Below are 16,836 nucleotides of genomic sequence, written 5' to 3' on the forward strand. Positions count from 1 at the left end.
AGGAGAGAGGAGAGAGGGAGAGCGAGTGAGGGACAGAGAAGAGGGAGAGAGAGAGAGAGGAGAGAGAGAGAGAGAGGGAGAGAGAGAGAGAGGAGAGAGAGGGAGAGAGAGAGAGGACAGAGGGACAGAGAGAGGGAGAGAGAGAGAGGGAGAGAGAGAGGAGAGAGGAGAGAGGGACAGAGAGGAGAGAGAGACAGAGAGGAGAGGGAGAGAGACAGAGAGGAGAGAGGAGAGCGAGAGAGGGAGAGAGAAGAGGGAGAGAGACAGAGAGGAGAGAGGAGAGAATTCAGCCTTTAATTAGTTGCGATGTTTTAGATTTGCAGATGTTTAGTATCGCAGGCGTGTTTCATTCTGCATGAATCGACTTTTTAAGAAACACAAAATTAAACACAACAACTGTATTGATATCTTATTTTCTGTTGGAGAAAGAAAGCCAGCCCTTTTGAAGCAAGGTCGGGTGCAAAGGAGCGGTATCTATCTCATTATGTATTATTTTATGCATGTATATAATGAGTTTTCTCTCTCACACGGTGTTTGGAAGCGCTTTTAAAACCGAGAGAGATCGTTTAGTTATCCTTCGCAGAGAAGGAAGAACAGTAGCGGGTGAGGCGCTTTGATCCTTTCGAGATTCATTCCCGGAGGGTTAATATTTACCATACGCTGGCTGTGGGCACAATATACTGCCTGTGCAGGAAAATGATTCCTCCTTCATACCAACAGCTCGGTCACTCCGTGCGTGGCGTGTCTGTCTCTCTGTCTGTCTGTCTGTCTGTCTGACTCTCTGCCTGCCTGCCTGTCTGTCTGTCTCTGACTGTCTAGTCTCTCTGTCTGTGTATGACGACTGTCTGTCTGAGAGACTCTCTGAGAGACAGACTGTCTGACTGCTGTGAGAAGACAGATCTGTCTAGGAGACAGACTGGCTGTCTGACTGGATCTGTCTAGACTGTCTGTCTGTCTCTGACTGTATGTCTCTCTGAGTCTGTCTCTGACTGTCTGGGAGCTGATCTGACTGTCTGTCTAGTCTCTGACTGACAGTCTGTCTAGAGACTCTGGTCTCTCTGATCAGAGTGTCTGTCTAGTCTGTCTGTCTGTCTGTCTGTCTAGTCTCTCTGTCTGTCTGTCTGTCTGTCTGTCTGTCTGTCTAGTCTCTCTGTCTGTCTGTCTGTCTCTGTCTGTCTGTCTGTCTGTCTGTCTGTCTGTCTAGTCTCTCTGTCTGTCTCTGTCTCTCTGTCTGTCTGTCTGTCTCTCTGTCTGTCTCTGTCTAGTCTCTCTGCCTCTCTGTCTGTCTGTCTCTCTGTCTGTCTGTCTAGTCTCTCTGTCTGTCTGTCTCTGTCTGTCTGTCTGTCTGTCTGTCTGTCTGTCTGTCTGTCTGTCTGCCTCGTCTCTCGCATCTCAGACTGCACAGTCGGCTCTCTTAACACTTAACGTTCAGTAATTTGTATTTTCTGTAATAACTTTTGTTTTAAGACTGGGTAGAGTAGCCTTACAGTTTAAAAAAAAATAAATTAATAAGTGTTTTGTTTGTTTGTATGTTGTGTGGTCGGGTAACGTTGCCGTGTGTCGCTAATGCTTTGTAGGGGATGTGGGCACTATTGTGTATCTTAATGGTTTGGTATACTGACCGAGGCAAACTGAATTGGGATTATATAATATGTTAGCTTGTTAAGAGGCCGGGGCTGGGAATTCCTATTGCAGAGCAGTGTGATCCAGTGCAGAGCCCCCAGTGTGATCTAACAAGCTCAGGTGTGTCTTATTATTAAACTCCTAGGTTTGGACTGCTACCAGCTTGATCTGAGCCAGGACAGTGCTGTGCAGCGGGAGTCTGATTATTAAACTAGTGAAAGCAGGAGGATCTGCTGTGCAGCGGGAGTCTGATTATTAAACTCCTAGTGAAAGCAGGACTGGATCACACTGCTGTGCAGCGGGAGTCTGATTATTAAACTCCTAGTGAAAGCAGGACTGGATCACACTGCTGTGCAGCGGGAGTCTGATTATTAAACTCCTAGTGAAAGCAGGACTGGATCACACTGCTGTGCAGCGGGAGTCTGATTATTAAACTCCTAGTGAAAGCAGGACTGGATCACACTGCTGTGCAGCGGGAGTCTGATTATTAAACTCCTAGTGAAAGCAGGACTGGATCACACTAGCGGGAGTTGATTATTAAACTCCTAGTGAAAGCAGGACTGGATCACACTGCTGTGCAGCGGGAGTCTGATTATTAAACTCCTAGTGAAAGCAGGACTGGATCACACTGCTGTGCAGCGGGAGTCTGATTATTAAACTCCTAGTGAAAGCAGGACTGGATCACACTGCTGTGCAGCGGGAGTCTGATTATTAAACTCCTAGTGAAAGCAGGACTGGATCACACTGCTGTGCAGCGGGAGTCTGATTATTAAACTCCTAGTGAAAGCAGGACTGGATCACACTGCTGTGCAGCGGGAGTCTGATTATTAAACTCCTAGTGAAAGCAGGACTGGATCACACTGCTGTGCAGCGGGAGTCTGATTATTAAACTCCTAGTGAAAGCAGGACTGGATCACACTGCTGTGCAGCGGGAGTCTGATTATTAAACTCCTAGTGAAAGCAGGACTGGATCACACTGCTGTGCAGCGGGAGTCTGATTATTAAACTCCTAGTGAAAGCAGGACTGGATCACACTGCTGTGCAGCGGGAGTCTGATTATTAAACTCCTAGTGAAAGCAGGACTGGATCACACTGCTGTGCAGCGGGAGTCTGATTATTAAACTCCTAGTGAAAGCAGGACTGGATCACACTGCTGTGCAGCGGGAGTCTGATTATTAAACTCCTAGTGAAAGCAGGACTGGATCACACTGCTGTGCAGCGGGAGTCTGATTATTAAACTCCTAGTGAAAGCAGGACTGGATCACACTGCTGTGCAGCGGGAGTCTGATTATTAAACTCCTAGTGAAAGCAGGACTGGATCACACTGCTGTGCAGCGGGAGTCTGATTATTAAACTCCCAGTGAAAGCAGGACTTTTAACTTACAACTTTTAACTTCGTGTTTGTCAACAGTGGCTGTAAACTAGAATGCCCGTTTTTTGATGCGCTACCGAGCGACCTAAAATAACCGCATTATCTCTAGTATTTGGGCAATTTGTTACAGCAGACCGAAGTAATTAATATCTGACCGTGCGATGGCAAATTCCCATTTAACTGTTACAAAATCGTACCGAATCATTTCACTCGCAAAAGCTAACCTCACTCTCTCTCTCTCTCTCGAAAACAAAACAAAAAAACACACAATTGTTTTTAAAAGTGGAAATTGAAATATATATATATATATATCTTTTTTGAACCGCGAAAGACGCCAGCGACCGCTCTCGCGTTAATTGCGCCACAGTGTAACGCGGTGCGATGTTCATTTTGATATAATGATTCGATTTGTATCTCTCTGTCTCTCTCTCTTTTTTTAAATCAGGTTTCTTCATATTTGAACAGCAGGATGCCGTCGGTAATGGAGCGGGCCGGTGCGGGAATCCTGTCCCGGAGCCGGGCCAAAAATGCGAGCAACGGAAACAGCGTTCAGCACTCTGAGGAGAGCAGCGATGAAGAACACGCCAGCGGTAACGCAGTTATAACAGCTTTTCAAGAGGATCATATTCTAAACAGAATAGATATTTAACCCATTCATTAGTATTAGTATTAGTATTATTATTATTATTATTATTATTATTATTATTATTATTATTATTATTATTATTATTATTATTATTATTATTATTATTATTATTAGTATTATTATTATTATTATTATTATTATTATTATTATTTTTATTATTATTATTATTATTATTATTATTATTATTATTATTATTATTAGTATTAGTATTGTTATTATTATTATACTGTTATTAACTTATGTTTGTTCTTTGAAACTCAACTAAAACTGTTTTTAGTAATTGTTTGTGAAATTATTTTACAAAGTATTTAAACAAACCAGGTTATTATTTAAAAAAAAAAAAGTTTTATTTTTTTATCGTATTGTGTCGTCATCACGCACGTATTGCGACCGGCCTCAAACAAAACAAAACAAAACTGCAAGTTTTTCTAATTGCAGAGTCAATCCCAAGTAAAATAATAATAATAATAATAATAATAATAATAATAATAATAATAATAATAATAATAATAGACACCCTCCTTCCTCTCTCTCTCTCTCCAGACAGCATGATGATCAGAGTTGGTGGAGACTATCAAGCTGCTATCCCAGAGTGCAAAGCAGGTAGGAGAATTGAATTATTCATCAACTCCGAGAACCTCCTAGCATTACCTATAGGATAGGAATGAAATATTCCTGCCTTGTATCTGTGTGAACAGCTCATACCCATCATTGCAATATTAATAATAATAACACTTCATTGAGGGGAGCTCTGAACCCCAGGACTGGGTGCAGCAGCAGCAGCAGGGCTAGTGTGAGTTTCTAACCCTGCTCAAACTCCTGGCTCCTGATCATTGCAATATTAATAATAATAATACTAGACTTCATTGAGGGGAGCTCTGAACCCCAGGACTGGGTGCAGCAGCAGCAGGGCTAGTGTGAGTTTCTAACCCTGCTCAAACTCCTGCCTCCTGATCATTGCAATATTAATAATAATAATACTAGACTTCATTGAGGGGAGCTCTGAACCCCAGGACTGGGTGCAGCAGCAGCAGCAGGGCTAGTGTGAGTTTCTAACCCTGCTCAAACTCCTGCCTCCTGATCATTGCAATATTAATAATAATAATACTAGACTTCATTGAGGGGAGCTCTGAACCCCAGGACTGGGTGCAGCAGCAGCAGGGCTAGTGTGAGTTTCTAACCCTGCTCAAACTCCTGCCTCCTGATCATTGCAATATTAATAATAATAATACTAGACTTCATTGAGGGGAGCTCTGAACCCCAGGACTGGGTGCAGCAGCAGCAGGGCTAGTGTGAGTTTCTAACCCTGCTCAAACTCCTGCCTCCTGATCATTGCAATATTAATAATAATAATACTAGACTAGACTTCATTGAGGGGAGTTCTGAAACCCCAGGACTGGGTGCAGCAGCAGCAGGGCTAGTGTGAGTTTCTAACCCTGCTCAAACTCCTGCCTCCTGATCATTGCAATATTAATAATAATAATACTAGACTTCATTGAGGGGAGCTCTGAACCCCAGGACTGGGTGCAGCAGCAGCAGGGCTAGTGTGAGTTTCTAACCCTGCTCAAACTCCTGCCTCCTGGCTCCTTCAATATTAATAACACACTTGGCTGGGGTTAGCTCTGAGCTGCAGGGCTGGTGCAGGGTGCAGTGTCTCTCTCCAGTCTCATCTCGCCCCTCTTGTTCTCTCCTGTCCCATCGCGATGCAGACGCAGAGACTCGCTTCAGCGAGAAGGAATCCAAAGGCATGTTGGTCTGGTCTCCCAATCAAGTCGTGTCGGACGCGAAACGTAAGCATCCCGGCCGCTGACTCGCTGTGTGTGTGTGTGTGTGTGGGTATCGGTGCAGTCTGTGTCAGTGGTGGGGGATTGCTTGCTCAACACCAGGACGCGAAAGTACGCATCGTGCTCGACAAACACAAGCCCGAGGTTGAGTCGTTTCACGGAGTGGGGAGTTCAGGAAGCCTGTGTGAGCTTTGCATTTACAGGGCGCCCGTTTGTTTGTGCTTGTGGTGGAGTGGCCGCTTCGTAGTCTGTTAACATTGTCAAGGACTTCAGTCAGGGGGTGGGGGGGGGGGGGGAGGAAGGGGGGAGGGGGGGAGTCTCTTCACCTCCTTGTGCTCCGTCCTTCGGATGAGACGTACAAACAAACGAGGTCCTATTGGAAGAGACTCTGCAGCAGCAGCAGTTGTTGATGAAGCAGAGTTCACCCTCCTGGTCTCTGCGAGTCTCTCTGGATAGAAGCCTCTGCTGATGACTCGTTTGATCAGTGGTGAGGCTGCCAGGCTGGTCTGCTCAGACTGCAATCTTGTTAGTGTTGTGTTGTGTGGTTTTTTTATCGGAGCAGTCTGTGTCAGGGGGATTTCTAGTCAGTTCAAAGACCGGGGCTTCTCTTAGGGGTGAGGAGACGATCTAAGGAACTGAGCAATTAGTCAGCTGGGTTTTCTGATTTGGTTTCGTAGGCAGACTGCTTCAGGGAACAGCACAGAGAACACCAAATTGAATGATCAACCGTCAGACACAGCACCCGTCAAAGGAGAGGAACGGAGGGGATACAGTCTGACCCTGCTAAGGGACCTGCGCTCCCTGTCGGCTTCGCTCACACCTACTCCTCTCCCTCGTCCATCGACTCTCGTCCGACCCCCAGAGACCAGGGATACTGACAGTGGTAGAAAGCACAATGTCACCACCCCTAGTCTCGCAAGGGGAAACTAACTGACCCTAAGGTGTGATCAGAGGACAAGGTCAACCCAGGAGAGTAAGCTCATTACTGCAAAGAGTGTTGTGGTTTGTGGTTTTTTTACGGTCCTAAGCTATCCTTCCCACCCAGAGGGCTCTGTGGTCATGATTAGCTCGGAGAGACAGATTGTCTCCCTCAGTCCTGGTTTCACATCAGGGAGAGGGGGGTTAGGGAAAGAGAGGGAGGGTAAGAGGAGAGGGGGGGGGGGGGGGGGGGGGGGGGGGAGGCAGGAGCAGGGGGGGGCAGGGCTTGCCACCGGAAGCAGCTAAACAGTTGCTTGTCTGTCTTCCAAAGAGTGACGGACCCAAACTGTGCTGGTTTATGCCATCTATCAATGGGCCTCTGTGTGTGTGTGTGTGTGTGTGCCTCTCTCTAATAGAATACCCTCATTGTAATGAACTCTGCAACACACACGCAGCCCCACTCACTAACCCAGGGCTGGGAATAAGCCTCCCCCCCTCTGTTGCACAGCAGTGTGATCCAGTCCTGCTTTCACTAGGAGTTTAATAATCAGACACACCTGAGCTTGTTAGCTAGACACACTGGGGGCTGATCAAGCTGGTAGCAGTAAAACCTGAACTGGATCACACTGCTGTGCAACAGGAGTCTGATTGCCAGCCCTGTAAATATACAGTAAAGAGTGCATTGATTTGAAGTTCTTTGACCTTTCCTCTCCTCCTCTCCTCCCCTCTCTCTCCAGTGGACGAGTACATCGTGATGGCGAAGGAGAAGCATGGTTACAACATGGAGCAGGTACTGTAAGGGAACAGCAGCGCCCCCTGCTGGCCGGAGCAGGCTGGGGCAGGGCTTGCCACCGGAGGCTGCATTCACCTGACATCTCCCTCCTCCTCTCTCGTCCCTCTCTCCCCCAGGCTCTGGGGATGCTGCTGTGGCACAAGCACGACGTAGAGAAGTCTCTCGCTGACCTGGCTAACTTCACCCCCTTCCCTGAGGAGTGGACTCTGGAGGACAAGGTGCTGTTCGAGCAGGCCTTCAGCTTCCACGGGAAGAGATTCCACAGCATACAGCAGATGGTGAGAGGGAGGGGCTAGGGGAAGAGAGGGCGGGGTTAGGGGAAGAGAGGGCGGGGCTAGGGGCCTACAGCTTATAGGCCTACTTTTAGGAGGGCGGGGCTGGTGAGAGAGGGCGGGGTTAGGGGAAGAGAGGGCGGGGCTGGGAGGCCTACAGCTTATACAGAGCAGATGGTGAGAGGGAGGGGAAGAGAGGGCGGGGCTGGGAGGCCTACAGGAGCAGATGGTGAGAGGGAGGGGTTAGGGGAAGAGAGGGCGGGGCTGGGAGGCCTACAGCTTTTAGGGCAGGGCAGATGGTGAGAGGGAGGGGCTAGGGGAAGAGAGGGCGGGGCAGGGGAAGAGAGGGCGGGGCTAGGGGAGAGAGGGCCTACAGCTTATACAGAGCAGATGGTGAGAGGGAGGGGCTAGGGGAAGAGAGGGCGGGGTTAGGGGAAGAGAGGGCGGGGCTGGGAGGCCTACAGCTTATACAGAGCAGATGGTGAGAGGGAGGGGTTAGGGGAAGAGAGGGCGGGGCTGGGAGGCCTACAGCTTATACAGAGCAGATGGTGAGAGGGAGGGGCTAGGGGAAGAGAGGGAGGGGCTAGGAGGCCTACAGCTTCCATACAGCAGATGGGTAGAAAAGAGAGGGGAGGGGCATTTTTTTTTTAATGCTGATAAACAAATCACCCCCCCCCCCCAATTATTATATTATATGATTGATCACTAATTTCTGTCCATCTGTCTGTCTGGAAATGTGTGTTGACGTGTGTCTGTGTGTGCCATCCTCCGCAGCTCCCGGAGAAGGTGATCCCAAGCCTGGTGAAGTATTACTACTCCTGGAAGAAAACGCGCAGCCGCACCAGCGTGATGGACAGGCAGGCGCGCAGGCTGTTGAGCAGCAAAGAGAAGGAGGAGAGGTGTGCTTTTGTGTCTGCTCCTCTGTCACTGGGAACCCTTTCCAAACGCCGGTGCAAACTCAAGCCACGTCTCCTCGTGTCTCTGCTTCTTTCCTCAGCAACGACGAGATGGAGGAGGGGAACGGAGCCAGCGACAGCGACTTCCACGCCGACGCCAAGAGAGAGGTGAGAGACAGAGCCACAGGGGAAGCATTGCGAAGCACAGAGAGGTACGGGAAAGCATAGGGAAGCATTGTAAAGCACAGAGAGGTTAGGGGAAGCTGGAAAGCACAGAGAGGTCTGGTAGGGAAGCATTGTAAAGCACAGAGAGGTCTGGTAAAGCATAGGGAAGCATTGTAAAGCACAGAGAGGTCTGGTAAAGCATAGGGAAGCATTGTAAAGCACAGAGAGGTCTGGGAAAGCATAGGGAAGCATTGTAAAGCACAGAGAGGTCTGGTAAAGCATAGGGAAGCATTGTAAAGCACAGAGAGGTAATGGTAAAGCACAGGGAAGCAGTAAAGCACAGAGAGGTCTGGTAAAGCATAGGGAAGCATTGTAAAGGAGAGGTCTGGTAAAGCATAGGGAAGCATTGTAAAGCACAGAGAGGTCTGGTAAAGCATAACAGCACGCGCAAAGCACAGAGAGGTCAAAGCATAGGGAAGCATTGTAAAGCACAGAGAGGTCTGGTAAAGCATAGGGAAGCATTGTAAAGCACAGAGAGGTCTGGTAAAGCATAGGGAAGCATTGTAAAGCACAGAGAGGTCTGGTAAAGCATAGGGAAGCATTGTAAAGCACAGAGAGGTCTGGTAAAGCATAGGGAAGCATTGTAAAGCACAGAGAGGTCTGGTAAAGCATAGGGAAGCATTGTAAAGCACAGAGAGGTCTGGTAAAGCATAGGGAAGCATTGTAAAGCACAGAGAGGTCTGGTAAAGCATAGGGAAGCATTGTAAAGCACAGAGAGGTCTGGTAAAGCATAGGGAAGCATTGTAAAGCACAGAGAGGTCTGGTAAAGCATAGGGAAGCATTGTAAAGCACAGAGAGGTCTGGGAAAGCATAGGGAAGCATTGTAAAGCACAGAGAGGTCTGGGAAAGCATAGGGAAGCATTGGAAAGGTCAAACTTACCCTTATAAAAGTGTCCCAAATTAAATGTTTCTCCTGTCTTCAGTCCATCTCTCACAGGCATCCTGGTGGTGGTTCTGGCGCTGGTTCTGGTCGGATGGGTCCAATGAAGAAGGATCCGCTGAGCTTCCAGAACCGACACCACCCCCTGCGAGCTCGCCGGCGCCCCCCCAAGGGCATGTACCTGAGCCAGGAGGACATCACAGCCGTGTCAGCAAACACGGACACTGCGACCCTGAGACAGCTGGACACACAGCTAGTGTCTCTCAAACGCCAGGCGAGTCCGTGGGTCTGTCGGGACTCTCCCTGTCTGTCAGGACACTGCCACGAGACACACAAACACAAAGCCAGCCTTTCTGAAACGCCAGCTCTCCCTGTCTGTCGTCTCTTAGTAGCCAGTAGCATTTTGTCACTGGTTTGAATACATTCTGGCAGAAAGTCAGTCAGTGAAATGAAGAGGGATTGCTGTGCTTGTAATGGGTATTCCACAGGGTTTGATCTCTCTCTCTCTCTCTCTCTCTCTCTCTCTCTCTCTCTCAAGGTCCAGAACATCAAACAGATCAACAGCAGCCTGAAACAGAACCTGGAGAAGGGAATCGACCAACTGCGCCCTCTGGAGGTGAGCTGGGGTAACTGCACAGGGATTTCTTAGCTCTCTACACGCCTCTATTTAATTACATATATATATATATAATGAATGAATAATATAGATCTACTGTACGGCTGTTTGTATAACACTTAGTAACTTGTCTCTGTGCATGTGTCTATCTGTCTGTGCGTGTGTGTGTGTCTCTGTCTGTCTCTCGGTGCTTGTCTGTCTCTTCCTGCGTGTGTGTGTCTGTGTCTGTGTGTCTGTCTGTCTGTCTGTGCTGTGCGTCTGCGTGTGTGTCTGTCTCTCTGTGCTGTCTCTGTCTGCTCTGTGCGTGAGTCTGTGTCTGTCTGGTGGCTGTCTCACTGTGTGGGTGTTGTGTCTGTTCCTCTGTGATGTGACGGTCTGTCTGTGTGTCTGCTGTCTGTCTGTGCACGCACTGCTGGTGTGTCTGTGTCAGTGAGTTAGACTGTCTGTCAGTGCGACAGTGTGTCGTGTGTCATATTCTGTGTGACAGACACGTGCTGTGCTTGTGTGTCTCTGTCTGTGATCGTGTGTCAGACAGAGAAGACGAACAGACAGAGAAGTGACGCACGCACACACAGCGACAGTCTGTCGTGCACGTGCGTGCGTCAGGAACGTGCGTGCACGCACCACGTCTGTGCAGTGACGTGTGTCTGTCTGTGCGTGCGTGTGTGTCTCTGTCTGTCTCTCTGTGCTTGTCTGTCTCTTTTCCTGCGTGCGTGTGTCTGTGTCTGTCTGTCTGTCTGTGCGTGCGTGCGTCTGTCTGTCTGTGTCTTGCAGGGGAACCCCAAGGTGAATTCGCGATGGACGACTGAGGAGCAGCTCCTTGCAGTGCAGGGTGAGTCGCACACCTGGGGCGCCCTCACTCTTGTAAATTTGCATAATGGATTGCAGTTACAATGTAATTATACTGGGGATTGCAGTTACAATGTAATTATACTCGTGGCTGAACCCAGGCACACGAGTCATTCTGTAACTGTCAACTGTACCCTGGAATTAATTAATTTACTGTAGGGCTGGGAACGAGACTCCCGCTGCACAGCAGTGTGATCCAGTCCTGCTTTCACTAGGAGTTTAATAATCAGACTCCCGCTGCACAGCAGTGTGATCCAGTCCTGCTTTCACTAGGAGTTTAATAATCAGACTCCCGCTGCACAGCAGTGTGATCCAGTCCTGCTCCAGTTTAATAATCAGACTCCCGCTTTCACTAGGAGTTTAATAATCAGACTCCCGCTGCACAGCAGTGTGATCCAGTCCTGCTTTCACTAGGAGTTTAATAATCAGACTCCCGCTGCACAGCGGTGTGATCCAGTCCTGCTTTCACTAGGAGTTTAATAATCAGACTCCCGCTGCACAGCAGTGTGATCCAGTCCTGCTTTCACTAGGAGTTTAATAATCAGACTCCCGCTGCACAGCAGTGTGATCCAGTCCTGCTTTCACTAGGAGTTTAATAATCAGACTCCCGCTGCACAGCAGTGTGATCCAGTCCTGCTTTCACTAGGAGTTTAATAATCAGACTCCCGCTGCACAGCAGTGTGATCCAGTCCTGCTTTCACTAGGAGTTTAATAATCAGACTCCCGCTGCACAGCAGTGTGATCCAGTCCTGCTTTCACTAGGAGTTTAATAATCAGACTCCCGCTGCACAGCAGTGTGATCCAGTCCTGCTTTCACTAGGAGTTTAATAATCAGACTCCCGCTGCACAGCAGTGTGATCCAGTCCTGCTTTCACTAGGAGTTTAATAATCAGACTCCCGCTGCACAGCAGTGTGATCCAGTCCTGCTTTCACTAGGAGTTTAATAATCAGACTCCCGCTGCACAGCAGTGTGATCCAGTCCTGCTTTCACTAGGAGTTTAATAATCAGACTCCCGCTGCACAGCAGTGTGATCCAGTCCTGCTTTCACTAGGAGTTTAATAATCAGACTCCCGCTGCACAGCGGTGTGATCCAGTCCTGCTTTCACTAGTTTAATAGTAAGACACACCTGAGCTTGTTAGCTAGACACACTGGGGGCTGATCAAGCTGGTAGCAGTGAAGCCTGGACTGGATCACACTCCGCTGTGCAATAGGAGTCTGATTCCCAGCCCTGTTTTGTTTTGATTGCTTCGTTGATTTTGATGCGTTTTCGTTTTCTCGGAGCAGCGATCCGTAAGTACGGGACGGACATGGCGGCGATCGCCGAGGTCGTCGGGAACAAAACCGTCCCGCAGGTCAAATCGTTCATCGTGAGCTACAGGCGCCGCTTCAACCTGGAGGAGGTGCTGCGCGAGTGGCAGGCCGAACAGGAAGTGCCGGGGCATGCTGGGAGCGCGGCCTCGTTCGACGGGGGCAAGGGCTCGGGGGCGGGGTCGACCGCCAGCAGCGAGGAGGATGAGGAGGAGGAGGAGGAGGTCAGAGGTGGTGGATTTTTCACAGTGTGCTTTTTCTCCTCATGCTGATGGGCTTGCTGTCTGGCGGCCCGCATCTGGAGAACCGTCAACCAGACTGTCACGAAACATGGGCTTAGCTTAGCGTGATGGGGGTGGGGGGGGGGGGGGGGGGGTCTCCATCTTTACCTCCGTCAGTCTGTATGTGTGTGGTCCAGCGGGTTAGAGAAAAGGGGTCTTGATTCCAGGAGGTTCAAATCCCGGCATGGCCACCGACTCCCTGTGTGTCAGTCTTATTTTATTCTGCGTGATTTTTTTTTGTTAAATCGCTCTCTCTCTCTGTCATTCTCTCTGCAGGTCCAGATAACTGGGGTCTCTGCTCCCCCCCAGAGCACCACCCCCCCCGCCCTGTCCCAGCCCGGAGAGGGAGGAGAGGGGCCCATCTAGAGCCCCCCCCCTTGGAGACGGGGGGGGAACGTGGCCGGGGGGGGGGGGTGGCGTCCCCAGGTGGGATGTGCTGATCTGGGGGGGGGAAGTGGAGGTCCACGCCTCACGAGAGTTGGGTCCCAGGGACGGCAGTGGCAGGGCAGCTCCGCCAGGGGGACGCACTCCGCTCCTCAACTGGATCTTCAAACAGCGACGTCTCCAACCAGCTCCCCCCATCACTGGTTTGGCGAGCGAGTTGACCTGGGGCTGCAAGTTGGTCGAGCCCCCCCAGGACGTTCATCTGAGGGGGGGGTTCACGTGACGCCTCTCGTCCCATAACACCCAGGGGATTGTGTGGGTCTGGTGCCGACGCTGCTTCCTCCTGATCATTTCAATATTAATAATAATACTACTAGACTTCATTGAGGGGAGCTCTGAACCCCAGGACTGGGTGCAGCAGCAGGGCTAGGGTGACCCTTCCCTGTTCGTTCTGTCCACACACTGAATATTTCACACACAGAGCTAGATGCACTGAACCAGCCATGGAACACCGTTTCCGTGGCAACAATCTCCATGGCAGCCAAGAAAGAAGAAAAAAGGAGCAACTGATATACACTGAATCGCCATAGCAACCAAGGAATACTCAGGGCATCCCGAGTTTTTTTTTTTTTGCAAATTTTCAACAGCAGCCACGTCTTTGTCAGGAAACGGCGGGACTGAAATTCGAAGAGGCTCCAGGATTAAAACTTCCTTCAACTGGGAATTACAACCTCGGCACTGGGGGCTGTCCCAGTGCCGGACTGGGAGGTGGCGTGACTCTCTCAGCACAAGAAGATGTTCTCTCTGACTCTAAAAATAATAACATTGTGAAAAGAAAACTTGGAAGAAAAAACAACCAAACCCTCGTCTCTTAAGCTAAAAACCTTTCTCTCAGAGTGGCGCTTTGGAGCCTAAAACAATGTAGCTGAAATTATTCTATGAAAGAAGGGTCTGTTTGTGAGGACAGCTGCCTGAACTGTTGAGTCAAAAACAAACCAGCTCTACTTTGTAAAGAGCTGGAAAGAAGCAGCTCTCTGAAGGGAGTAAGAGTTGGGGGGCGATGTGAAAACAGAGAGGACGAGTTTGATTAGAATCGGGGCGTCTCAGACTCTGTCCCGGGGACCCTCCCTGCTGCAGCTGCTGGTTTCCATTCCAACCCAGCTCTCAATCACTGAACCAGACCCTTCACTGAACTGATAACGTGCTTAATTAGACCTTTTCACTTGTTTTCAGCTCTTAAAATAGTTGCAGTTCAAGTTACTTATAAAACTGTTAAGAGCTTGAGTCATTCGAATTGAACTGTCAGCAAACTTTCAGTACTTGAGGGCCATGGGAGGACAGACAGCGAAGCAGAGGTAAGGTGGGTCCCGGGAAGGGAGTGACTTGGTCTGTTCTTGAGTTCTAGACTCGTTGTTGGAAAACTTTCGTAGATTGGAAACTGGGGTTCCCGGGACGGGGTTTTATTTGTAGGACACAGGGTCCCGGGACCGGGGTTTGAGAAGCCAGCAGACACAGCAGAGGGGGTCCCGGGACCGGGGTTTGAGAAGCCAGCAGACACAGCAGAGGGGGTCCCGGGACCGGGTTTGAGAAGCCAGCAGACACAGCAGAGGGGGTCCCGGGACCGGGGTTTGAGAAGCCAGGGGACCGGGGTTTGAGAAGCCAGCAGACACAGCAGAGGGAGGACCGGGGTTGAGAAGCCAGCAGACACAGCAGAGGGGGTCCCGGGACCGGGGTTTGAGAAGCCAGCAGACACAGCAGAGGGGGTCCCGGGACCGGGGTTGAGAAGCCAGCAGACACAGCAGAGGGGGTCCCGGGACCGGGGTTTGAGAAGCCATGCAGACACAGCAGAGGGGGTCCCGGGACCGGGGTTTGAGAAGCCAGCAGACACAGCAGAGGGGGTCCCGGGACCGGGGTTTGAGAAGCCAGCAGACACAGCAGAGGGGGTCCCGGGACCGGGGTTTGAGAAGCCAGCAGACACAGCAGAGGGGGTCAGGGGTTTTGAGAAGCCAGCAGACACAGCAGAGGGGGTCCCGGGGCCGGGGTTTGAGAAGCCAGCAGACACAGCAGAGGGGGTCCCGGGACCGGGGTTTGAGAAGCCAGCAGACACAGCAGAGGGGGTCCCGGGACCGGGGTTGAGAAGCCAGCAGACACAGCAGAGGGGGTCCCGGGACCGGGGTTTGAGAAGCCAGCAGACACAGCAGAGGGGGTCCCGGGACCGGGGTTTGAGAAGCCAGCAGACACAGCAGAGGGGGTCCCGGGACCGGGGTTTGAGAAGCCAGCAGACACAGCAGAGGGGGTCCCGGGACCGGGGTTTGAGAAGCCAGCAGACACAGCAGAGGGGGTCCCGGGACCGGGGTTTGAGAAGCCAGCAGACACAGCAGAGGGGGTCCCGGGACCGGGGTTTGAGAAGCCAGCAGACACAGCAGAGGGGGTCCCGACAGCAGCAGTCCCGGGACCGGGGTTTGAGAAGCCAGCAGACACAGCAGAGGGGGTCCCGGGACCGGGGTTTGAGAAGCCAGCAGACACAGCAGAGGGGGTCCCGGGACCGGGGTTTGAGAAGCCAGCAGACACAGCAGAGGGGGTCCCGGGACCGGGGTTTGAGAAGCCAGCAGACACAGCAGAGGGGGTCCCGGGACCGGGGTTTGAGAAGCCAGCAGACACAGCAGAGGGGGTCCCGGGACCGGGGTTTGAGAAGCCAGCAGACACAGCAGAGGGGGTCCCGGGACCGGGGTTTGAGAAGCCAGCAGACACAGCAGAGGGGGTCCCGGGACCGGGGTTTGAGAAGCCAGCAGACACAGCAGAGGGGGTCCCGGGACCGGGGTTTGAGAAGCCAGCAGACACAGCAGAGGGGGTCCCGGGACCGGGGTTTGAGAAGCCAGCAGACACAGCAGAGGGGGTCCCGGGACCGGGGTTTGAGAAGCCAGCAGACACAGCAGAGGGGGTCCCGGGACCGGGGTTTGAGAAGGCAGCAGACACAGCAGAGGGGGTCCCGGGACCGGGGTTGAGAGGGACCCTGGGTTAGATAGAGACTAGAATAGACTAAGCACTAACGACTGAAACGCCTCGTAATGAAGAATATTTAATTACATGAAGAAAAAAAAAAAAAAGATTTGAGTTTTCGTTCGTGTGATTTTTTATTTTGGAAATTGTCTCATTTTTTAATTTTTTTTTATATAATGATAAAACTTGAACTGTTTTTTGTTAATTAAAAAGTCAGCTGTGTGTTTTGTGTGTTTGTCTGCGCAGTCACTTTGCAAGATCATTTGTGGGATGCTGGCTTCATAGGTGCACAATACATTTTGCCCTTGTATAGGCAAGTTATAAAATTGAATTACTGACCACTCTGCTCCGCGCAGAAATAATCCGGACAGTTTGGGAGAGAGTCCCGTTCAGCCCCTCGGGACCGCAGTGGCTCGGTATCCCATAGCAAACCCATCCCCTCACCGCTCTCTCTGTGTGAAGACGCGGCTCCAGTTCATGTCCACACTCTGTCCTCTAGTCCTGGTTTCGAGTTAGCGCTGTCTAGTCCTTTTTAAGATTTCAGACTTTAAACTCTCCCTCTCCCACTGGATTTCTTATTGGTTCCAGACACAAGCAATTTTACAAACGAGAAGCCATTCGGCCCATCTTGCTCGTTTGGTTGTTAGTAGCTTATTGATCCCAGAATCTCATCAAGCAGCTTCTTGAAGGATCCCAGGGTGTCGGCTTCAACAGCATTACTGGGGAGTTGATTCCAGACCCTCACGATTCTCTGTGTAAAAAAGTGCCTCCTATTTTCTGTTCTGAATGCCCCTTTATCTAATCTCCATTTGTGACCCCTGATCCTTGTTTCTTTATTCAGGTCGACACTGTCAATACCTTTTAGGATTCTGAATGCTTGAATTAGGTCGAAATTTGACAGGAAAAAATCAGCTAAAAACTTAAAAGGTAATATTCCAATAACGACCCTTCTGTAAATAACACAGCTAACAGCTATTAGGGTGCATT

General features: G+C 50.4%; 1 protein-coding gene across 1 annotated transcript; it reads left to right on the top strand.

Moving 5' to 3' along the window:
• Positions 1-221: 221 nt before the first annotated feature.
• On the top strand, positions 222-12,508 carry rcor2 (REST corepressor 2). The gene is made up of 12 exons (XM_041237997.1): positions 222-470; positions 3,441-3,585; positions 4,185-4,244; positions 5,351-5,431; positions 7,081-7,133; positions 7,253-7,414; positions 8,183-8,307; positions 8,406-8,472; positions 9,453-9,683; positions 9,948-10,025; positions 10,800-10,857; positions 12,161-12,508. The coding sequence occupies exons 2-12, from the start codon at positions 3,465-3,467 to the stop codon at positions 12,454-12,456; spliced, it is 1,332 nt and encodes a 443-aa protein (XP_041093931.1). The 5' UTR covers positions 222-470; positions 3,441-3,464; the 3' UTR covers positions 12,457-12,508.
• Positions 12,509-16,836: the final 4,328 nt, after the last annotated feature.

This window comes from Polyodon spathula, chromosome 47 (assembly GCF_017654505.1).
Source record: "Polyodon spathula isolate WHYD16114869_AA chromosome 47, ASM1765450v1, whole genome shotgun sequence".
In the NCBI taxonomy this organism is placed as follows: Eukaryota; Metazoa; Chordata; class Actinopteri; order Acipenseriformes; family Polyodontidae; genus Polyodon; species Polyodon spathula.

What these genes read in the sequence shown, in the direction of transcription:
- rcor2 (XM_041237997.1), top strand. Translation starts at nt 3,465, where the DNA reads ATGCCGTCGGTAATGGAGCGGGCCGGTGCGGGAATCCTGTCCCGGAGC. An exon ending in AGCAAAGAGAAGGAGGAGAG is followed by an intron (nt 8,308 to 8,405) that starts GTGTGCTTTTGT and finishes TTCTTTCCTCAG; the next exon opens with CAACGACGAGATGGAGGAGG. An exon ending in TAGTGTCTCTCAAACGCCAG is followed by an intron (nt 9,684 to 9,947) that starts GCGAGTCCGTGG and finishes CTCTCTCTCAAG; the next exon opens with GTCCAGAACATCAAACAGAT.